Source organism: Eleutherodactylus coqui, chromosome 6 (assembly GCF_035609145.1).
Source record: "Eleutherodactylus coqui strain aEleCoq1 chromosome 6, aEleCoq1.hap1, whole genome shotgun sequence".
Classification (NCBI taxonomy): Eukaryota; Metazoa; Chordata; class Amphibia; order Anura; family Eleutherodactylidae; genus Eleutherodactylus; species Eleutherodactylus coqui.
In genome coordinates this window covers 240,238,384-240,248,050 of record NC_089842.1, presented here as the reverse complement: position 1 = coordinate 240,248,050, position 9,667 = coordinate 240,238,384, and the positions used below count along the sequence as shown (strand labels likewise).

The 9,667-nt window shown below is 42.0% G+C and overlaps 1 protein-coding gene across 1 annotated transcript; it reads right to left on the bottom strand.

Annotated features, from left to right (window-relative positions):
- Nucleotides 1–7,049: 7,049 nt before the first annotated feature.
- On the bottom strand, nt 7,050–7,982 carry LOC136571947 (olfactory receptor 2C3-like). Its single transcript, XM_066572566.1, has one exon. It carries the CDS (start codon nt 7,980–7,982, stop codon nt 7,050–7,052), a length of 933 nt encoding a protein of 310 aa, XP_066428663.1.
- Between the last annotated feature and the right edge of the window lie 1,685 nt (nt 7,983–9,667).

Here is a 9,667-nt window from a genome sequence, read left to right as displayed (position 1 = left end):
CATTTTCTACAGCACCTGTCGCTATCAGATAATCAATCCCCTTCTGGATAAAACCAGAGGGGTGAAGTACCATCATGTAAGGAGTTTCAGATGTGTCTCAATTAAGTTTGCGCTCTGTGATGATTGCCTGGCCCATTCAAAGGCTCTGAGCCATTGGTCTAAGGGAAATTCTTTCCCGAAGTCTCTGCTCCAGTTAATGAGATGACATTTGCCTGGCGGTTTCAAGTTACCTGAGAGGATGTCATAGAAAGTTCGAGTGTTCATTTTTATTTGTGGTTCCTCTAGAAATGAGTAAATTAATTTGGGGATTTTAAGATTAACTAATTGGTGGTTATGAAGGTAGGAGGATATTTGATTATGTTTATAGATGTCTGAGTTTGGGAGGTGGTATTTGTTGGTCAGATCCTGAAAGGGGAGGAGTTTATTTGATGAGAAGAGGTCGGATATTGATTTGAGGTCCTGCCTGAGCCAAGATCCTATGTTTAGGTTAGGGATTAGGAGCTCTAAGGTTCTTATCGGAATTTTCAGGGGGGTAGAAGGAGTGGAGATGTTGATAGTTCGTACTAAGTCTGTCCAGGCCTCTAATGATGCCTTCATTGGTGGAGAAAGGTGAGATCCTATTAAAGGTTTCGACGTAGTAGGGTGTAGGATATCTATAATAGATGAGATTAGAAGATGTTTCAGAGGTTTTTGGTTATTAAAGTCCTTTTCCAAGGAAGGCCAACTAATTTTTGAGTTGTGTCTTGTCCAGGCTCTCAAGTTGTTGAGGATAGTGGATTTACGGTATGAGTTTAGGTTGGGAAGACCCACACCGCCCTGACGTCTGTTTAAGGTTAAGATGGAGAGTGCGATTCTTGGCTTTTTATTCTGCCACACAAATTTGGAGAGTTGGCTTTGAAATTTATTTAGGAGGGTTTTGGGTATCGGAATTGGTAGGGTACGAAAATAATGTAAGATTTTAGGTAGAGTCATCATTTTGTAGATAGTGACACGACCTAGCCATGAGAGAGGGTAGGTATGATAGGTGTCTAATTCTTTTTGAAGTTCGGCTAGGAGTGGGGGAAAATTTGCTTCAACTAGACGCGATGTGGGGAAGCTTAAGTTTATTCCGAGGTATGGGATGGACTTGGATTGCCATTGAAAGGGGTATTCTTTTTGTATGTCCATTTTTTGGGTGTCATGTATGTTTATGCCTAGGATTTGTGATTTGGTAATGTTTAATTTATAGTATGAAATATCCGAAAATTCTTTTAATATTTTTTGCGTATTTCTTAGGGATGGGATTGGGTTGGACAACGTAAGCAGAATGTCATCGTCGAATTAGCTTATTTTGTGTTGTCTTGAACTAGCTGCTATTCCCTGAATTTCTGGACAGGTTCTTATGTATTCCGCCAGGGGTTCCATAACCATGGTGGATATTAGAGGGGAAAGTGGGCATCCCTGGCGGGTGCCATTAGTGTTTGGAAAGGAAGATGATAACATGCCATCGGCGAAGATTCTCGCCGATGGGGTGGTGTACAGGGCTTGAATAGCTTTTAGTATGTTGCTGGAGAATCCGAATTTATTAAGGGTGGCAAAGGCATATTTCCAGTGGAGCCTGTCAAAGGCTTTTTCAGCGTCCAGGGCAAGTAGTACTGAAGGGGTATGTGTGATTTCAAGTTTGTGAAGAAGGTTTAATATCCTTCTAGTTCCGTCTGAAGCTTGTCTGTCTTTAACGAAACCGACTTGATCCGAATGAATTAAATTGGGTAAAATGTTTAAGAGTCTTAGTGCTAGAGTTTTGGCGTAGAGTTTTATATCGCAATTTAATAGGGATATTGGTCTAAAGTTTGAGGGTGAGGTGGGTTCCTTCCCTGGTTTGGGGATAGTTATTATTGTGGCTTCTAACATTTCGGATGGGAAGGATCCTTCAGAGATTCCTTGGTTTCAGGCATTTGTTAGGTGTGGGGCAAGGTGTATTGAGAAGAGTTTATAGTAGTCGTTAGAGAACCCGTCAGCGCCCGTGGCTTTGTGGGGTTTTAATAAAGTAATATTCTCTATGATTTTGTTTGGTGTTAAAGGGGCGTTGAGGAGGTTGAGTTGAGAATCTGAAAGTTTGGGTAAATTTATTCCTCTAAGAAATTGTTCGATATTGTGAGAGTGGGGTTGGGGGGTGGAGGGGTCGTCTTTTAGATTATATAGATCTTTGTAATATTGGCGGAAAGCTTCTATTATGTGGGTAGGATGGTGGATTTTATTGTTGTGGTTGTGTGGGTCGATAAGATATGGAATTTTGGTTCTGGAGATCTTTTTTTTTTTACTAAGTTTGCCATCAAGCACGTGGGTTTATTGTTGGATGCGTAGTAGGTTGCTTTTGAGGATTTCATTTCTTTTTCAAAGTTGTCTATCAGGAGACTTCTAAGTTTTTGTCTTAATCGGGATAGTTCATTGTGTAGGGAATCGGAAGGGGAACTTAAAGGGGTTGTCCCGCGCCGAAACAGGTTTTTTTTTTCAAACCCCCCCCCCCCCGTTCGGCGCAAGACAACCCCGATGCAGGGACTTAAAAAAAAAAACGCACAGCGCTTACCTGAATCCCCGCGCTCCGGTGACTTCTTACTTATCGGTTGAAGATGGCTGCCGGGATCTTCTCCCTCGGTGGACCGCAGGGCTTCTGTGCGGTCCATTGCCGATTCCAGCCTCCTGATTGGCTGGAATCGGCACGTGACGGGGCGGAGCTACACGGAGCCGGCATCCTGCACGAGCGGCCCCATTGAGATAAGAAGAAGACCCGGACTGCGCAAGCGCGGCTAATTTGGCCATTAGACGCCGAAAATTAGTCGGCTCCATGGAAAAGAGGACGCTAGCAACGGAGCAGGTAAGTGAAAAACTTCTTATAACTTCTGTATGGCTCATAATTAATGCACAATGTACATTACAAAGTGCATTAATATGGCCATACAGAAGTGTATAGACCCACTTGCTGCCGCGGGACAACCCCTTTAACAGTTTGTTTTCTTTTTCAGTGATACGTGTTAAGAGTTCGTTTAACTGATGGGTTTTTCCTTTTTTATATCTTGCGCTGATTTTAATTAGGATACCTCTAATATAAGCTTTATGGGCATTCCAGATGGTGGTAGGAGAGACATCTGGAGTTGAGTTAATTTTAAAATAGTCTTCTATAGCGGAGGAGATGTCGGCTTGATTTTTGGGAAGTGACATGAGGAACACATTGTTTCTCTACGATCTTGTTTTGTTACATGCTTGCCCTAGGGATATTGTTATTGAGACTGGTGCATGGTCAGACCATGTGGCTGTGCCTATGTGTGCTGCATTAATGAGAGGTAGGGTAGATCTATCCGTTAGGATTAGATCAATCCTGGAGAATGACTTGTGTCTTGAAGAATAGAAAGTATATTCTCTTGATGATGTGTTGAGGCACCTGAAAGTATCAAATAAAGCATTATTGTGTAGCCAGGGAAGTAGCGGTGGGGTGGATCTCGACGATCCTTTTGTAGAGTCTAAAATGTTATCTGGTACGGAGTTGAAGTCTCCACAGATTAGTAGGGTGCCAATTTCACATTTTCTTATCTTTTTTATAGTTTTATTTAAAAATCGGACTTGGGCAACGTTTGGGGTGTAGATGTTGGCAATAGTTAACGGCTTGCCATTTACGTGGCCTGACAAGATTAGAAATCTGCCTTTGGGGTCTGATTCTTGGTGTGTTATATCAATTTGCAGCGAGTCCTTGAAGGCTATCAGGACTCCTGCTTGTTTTTTAGAAGCGCAGGTTTTGAAAATTTTTGGAAATTTTTTATGTGTCATAGTTGGGCATGCGTCAGAGGCAAAGTGTGTCTCCTGTACACATATTATTTCGGCTTTTGAGTTGATTGCCTCCCTCCAAAATGAGGATCTTTTAAATGGCGAGTTTAGCCCGTTTACGTTTAAGGAAAGAATTTTTATGGACATTTTTGTTTATGTGGGATTGATTTGATGGTCTGTGGAAGCCCTGTACCTTTCGGTGAAAAATGAAAAGGTAAGAAAGTTTTAACATATAAAGATAAAACATCTGTTCTGCAATTGTCTAGGGCTACATTAGCATTTTCACATTTGTGTGGATTTGTTAGTAATACAGAGAAAAAGTGAAGGAATTTTAAAAAACAAACAGATCTAGATTTAGTAAGCTTGGTTGTAGTTGAGGTAGACGGCATGAAGCACGTCGGTTCAGCAAGGTGCGTGTGCACGCTGAATAAAAGGGGGGACAAGAAAGTTCGCCTGTTAAGGAGCTTTTTAGGGGCACAACCACCTCAATAGTTGTTATGGGTGGAAGGCAGATCCGCTTAATGGTTTAGGTCTGGGTCCATTCTTGGGTTTGCTTTCCCTGTTTCCTTGGGGGAGATTGGGTTTGCTGTGGTAACGGCATCTTGACTCCCCAGGATTTTGGAATTTGCTGGTAGTCCTCTGGTTTTTGAAAGATATGCGTAACGTTGTCTTTACGTATTATTACTTTTGCTGGGAAGCCCCAACGGTATAGGATGTTGGCTTGACGTAGGGCTGCCGTGAGTGGTTGGAATTTTTTCCTTTCGTTCATGGTGGCCTGTGAAAGGTATGCGAAGAGTCGAATATTTGAGAAGGGCGCTGGAAGCTGGTTCTTTTTACGAGTCGCACTCATCAGGGCTTCCTTTATGTGATAAAAATGGATCCTAGCTATGGTGTCTCTCGGATTAGATTCAGGTACAAATTTTGGTTTGGGGAGCCAATGGGCTCTATCAATGGTTAGGTCGTGTGGAGTGGCCTCTGGAAGGAGAGTTGCCATGAATTTTTTTAAGTAGTTGGACAGTTCTGATGGTGCAATAGACTCCGGAATACCACAGAATTTAATATTATTTCGCCTATTCCTGTCTTCTATATCGGCGAGCTTGGTTTTGAGCTGGGAAACTTCTTCTACCAGGTCATAGTGCGCGTCGATTAAGGCATTATGGGATTGTGTTATTTCACCCATTTTATTTTCGGTATGCGACACTCTCTCTCCAATAGAATCAATTGTATTTCTTATGGATGAGTTGAGAGATCTGAAGCGGGCTTGGAAGGAGTCGCTAAGGGCCACTACCATGTATTTAATGAATGCTTCTGAAGCCGGCTGAGATGACGATGGTAGGGCCGTTATGAATTTATGTAGAGATTCTGGTTGATTATCAAGGGCGCTCTCCTCATCTGTTCTAGGACGTTGTTTCAGCGGACTATCCGATGGGGAGAACAATGTGTATTGGGACCCCTGCTTTGTATGCACAGATATGGCAGCAGCCATTTTGTTATGAGCTTGTGTGGGGGGTTTCTGCCTTTTTCCTCTTGCTATCATATGGGGTGAACTATGGGGGTTGGCAGGTAACAAATCCCCTGATTCATAGTCCTGTATAGGTGCTTTAACTTGCTCTGGCTGGGACTGCTGTGTAGGTGAAACACCTGAAGCTGATACAGCTTTATGTTGGTGGCCATGTTTTGTGGAGGCAGTATTGGCCGCCGCCATTTTAGTGTGAGGATGCACTGGGGGACTCTGTCTCTGCCTATCTCTCTGGTCATGAGGGGAGGGTGAAGAGTCTTCATTCACCGAGTCCTGCAGTTCCCGGTCCAGAGGGTGGCTTTCTGCAGGGTCCGTTTCAGTGTCGGCATTCTCTTCTCCTCTGCGCGCTGTTTCAGAGACAGGAGAGGCCGGGAGGCTGTCGGCTCTCATGCGCGGGACCTCCGACGGGAGGAAGAACTCCTCTAAGCGTCTCGGTTGAGACCGGGAGGGACGTCGGCGTGTCATCTCCGAAGCAGGGAGGACCGGAGGACGCACTGTGGATTTGCAGGTAAGCGGAGGACTGCTTTTAGAGTTGGGTTAGTGGTGGTAACGGCCGGAGCGCTGAGATTCTGCTGCCATCTTTCAGCTCGGCTAGGCCACGCCCCCATTTACTAGCATATTGATACAAAATAGAAGGGCAGGTTTAAGGGAAAGGAACATGTTATTTGTATAGGGCCAATTTATTCCGCAGCGCTTTAAGGTAATTTTTTTTTATTACCCCCCCAGCAAGCCAGCTGTGGGCATGAGGCCATATCTAAAGGTTTGGGAAGTTTCCATCTTCTCACTTCAGCCCCATTAAAATGAATGGAGGGGCACTGCGCATGTGTGGCCAGTGGTCAATTCACCCCGATCAGTGATATAGCAGTGACCAGTAGAGAAAAAAAGGAACCCCCCACTCTAGAAATAGGTCCCAGTGGTTCGACCCCGACTGACCTATCAGATCTCACCTATCCAGTTGATGCCTGAAAATGGAAAGATCTAACCCCTCTCCGGAATACCCCTTTACTGATTGGGTAGAGTCCTTATAAAATGAAGAGCAATAAGGTTCAGATTCCTCTAAAAACAGATTTATTTCCTTATACCACCCTAAAAACTCCTCCTATTTCTTGAACCACCAGGTATTAATCAAAGCCTTTACCCTAAACCACCAGAGAATAAAACTATGCCCCCTCCTGTACCGTAGACCACCAGAACTAGTGCTTTTAAAGAGGTTGCACCACAATTGCAAGTTATCCTCTATCCAAAAGAGAGGGAATAACTTGCTGATCTTGGGGGTTGCATCGGAGCTGCATTTGCTTTCAATGGGCCTGAGGAGATTTCTGGGTATTTCTATCAGCCACAGTGAAATGAATAAAGCACAAACTGCACATGCTTGGCCAGATCGCAGCTGGGAGACCCTCACCATCAGAATGTTATTCCCTATCCTGTGGATAGAAGATAACTTGTAATTGTTGTACAAACCCTTTCATGCCTCTGCAACTTTACACCACCATTGAAGTTCTAATTGTCATGAATCTTTCTTGTTCTGTGTCTATAGTTCAATGTTTTTTATGAAAACACATGGATTATGTTTGCAGTGGTAACCCATAAATTGGTAGGATAATAAGACTGTATTTAGATATGTGACATCACATTTATCAAACGAACGGAGCATGTATGACTTCATAAAATGTATTTGCTTTTCTATTGTTTAAGCTAGCTTAACTATGAAAACTCACGTGAGAATATTTTACTAGACAGTTCCACTGGGTTTGATGTGCTTTAATACACAATTTTTAACGTCCTTATTTCTGATGCTGTAGATGATGGGATTCAACATTGGCGTGACCACCGTATAGAAAATACTTACAGCATTGTCTGTCTCTAGAGAATGAGAAGATGGAGGCCGAAGATACATGGACATAATGGTTCCATAATAGAGAGTGACAACAGTGAGGTGTGAGGTGCACGTAGAAAAAGCTGCATGTCTTCCTTGTGAGGAACGGATCTTTAAAATGGTATTGATGATATAAACATAGGAAATCAGAGTCAAAGGAAAAGAACATAAAATAACGGTCGCAGCTGCTACGTACATTGATATCTCATTAAGCCAAGGATCTCTGCAGAATAGTTTTAATAAAGCAGGTAGTTCACAAAAAAAATCATTGACATGAGTCCTACAGAATGGAAGTGTCCAGGTGATGGACACTTGTATGGAAGAGTTTATGAAACCAATTGTCCATGGTATAAGGGCTAAGATAATGCAAAATCTTCTATTCATACTACTGGTATAATGCAATGGTCTACAAATGGCTACAAACCTATCGTAAGCCATGACGGCAAGTAACATACATTCTGCGACCCCAAGTATTAATGAGAAGAACATCTGGAAAATGCAACCACCCACTGAGATACTCTTCTCTGTAGATACAGTAATTATGAGAATTGTGGGAACTATCATGGAGGAGAAACTAATGTCAATGATAGAGAGATTACTCAGAAAAAAGTACATAGGCGTGTGTAAGGTTGGGCTGATCCTTACAGTGAAGAGAAGAATACCATTTACTAACAATGTGATAATATACATCACCACAAATAAAAGGAACCCTAACATCTGCAGCTGAGGGATAGTAGATAATCCAAGCAGAAAAAAACAACTTGGAGTGGTTTGGTTGGCGTTCTCCATTGAGTTACCTGGAAACTTTAAAAAAGAATGCCGTTGTAGACAATTAATCACTTGGAGATACAGAAAATTGACATCAGAAAAAGGTCCATAGGATTTGCCCTTACATTATTGCCTTTTTATTTCTCTCTTCGGATAGGTCTACGCTTTTTCCTGGGAATCTTTTATTTATTTATTGTCGATTTTCCAACCACATATGCTGGTAGTTTTTTACCAAGCATTTGCTATGCTTTCAGTAACGAAAATATTTCCTGACCTCACTTTTGATTTTTCCTCAAACTAACCTCATAATGCGCCATCTTGTTCTAGTGTTAATAAAACACTTACCTCCTGAACCTTATTTATTCCTTTAGCATATTTAAAAGTTTCAATCATTTCTTCCCTCTTCCTTCTCTCTTCCAGGCTATACAAATTAAGTTCTTCAAGCCTTTCTTCATATTTGTTCTTTAGATCTTCCACCTTTCTATACAATTTTATCGGTTGAGAAGGCCAAACTTTTAAATTTCTATTTTGTATCTGTTTTCTCTCAGAAAGTTGATGGAACATCAATTAATCTTCCCTGTGCTATTGGGGGAATAAAAGAATGCAGGCTATCTATAAGCAGAGAGATGGCGAGGGAACGCTTAGCTAACTTAAATGAATTCACGTCTCAAGGTCCAGATGAATTACATCCTAGAATACTAAAGGAAGCAGTGGAGATAATTTCTGAGCCACTCGCCATAAATATTGAAAGTTCCTGGAGAACAGGAGAAGTCCCAGAAGATTGGAAAAAGGACAAATGTTGTCCCTATCTTCAAAAAAGGGAAGAAGGTGGATCCAGGAAACTACAGGCCTGTGAGCCTGACTTCTATACCAGGAAAGACTTTTGAATAAATTATTAAACAGCATGTATGCAAGTACTTGGATAAAAATAGAGTAATTAACTAGAGCCAGCATGAGTTTGTAACAAACAAGTCATGCCAGAATAATCAAATTTCCTTCTATGACTGAATCACTGACTGGGTTGATCAGGGAAATGCGGTCGATATAGTATATCTTGACTTTAGTAAAGTATTTGACAAAGTATCTCATACCATACTTATTGAAAATAATGACCAAATATGCAATTGACAAGGCAATTGTTAGGTGGATTCACAACTGGCTGAGTGATCACACTCAAAGAGTGGTCATAAATGGCTGTCACAGTGCAGAGGGATCAGCCCTATTCTCATTTGCACAAAGAAAAACTAGAAGCAATGGGATGAAACTAAAAGGGAGGACACAAATTAGATATTAGACAGTGAGGGTAACCAACGATTGGAACAGATTACCATGGAAGGTGGTGAGTTCTCCTTCAATGGAAGTGTTCAAACAGAGGCTGGACAAATATCTGTCTGGGATGATTTAGTAAATTCGGTACTCAGCAGAGGGTTGGACCCGATGACCCGGGAGGTCCCTTCCAACTCTACCATTCTATGATTCTATGAATGTCTTTCATTAGGTGAGGTCTCAAGAACTGAACACGTGGTCTCACCAATGCTCTACACAGTGGGATAACAGTCTCCCTCTTTCTACTGGTTATATGTCTAGCTATTCAGCTGATCATCCTACTTGCTTTTTTTGCTGTCTGACCACACTGTGGAATTTGACTAAACTTGGTAACTATTAAAGGGAATCTATCAGATGGAATATAGTATCCAAACTGCGGG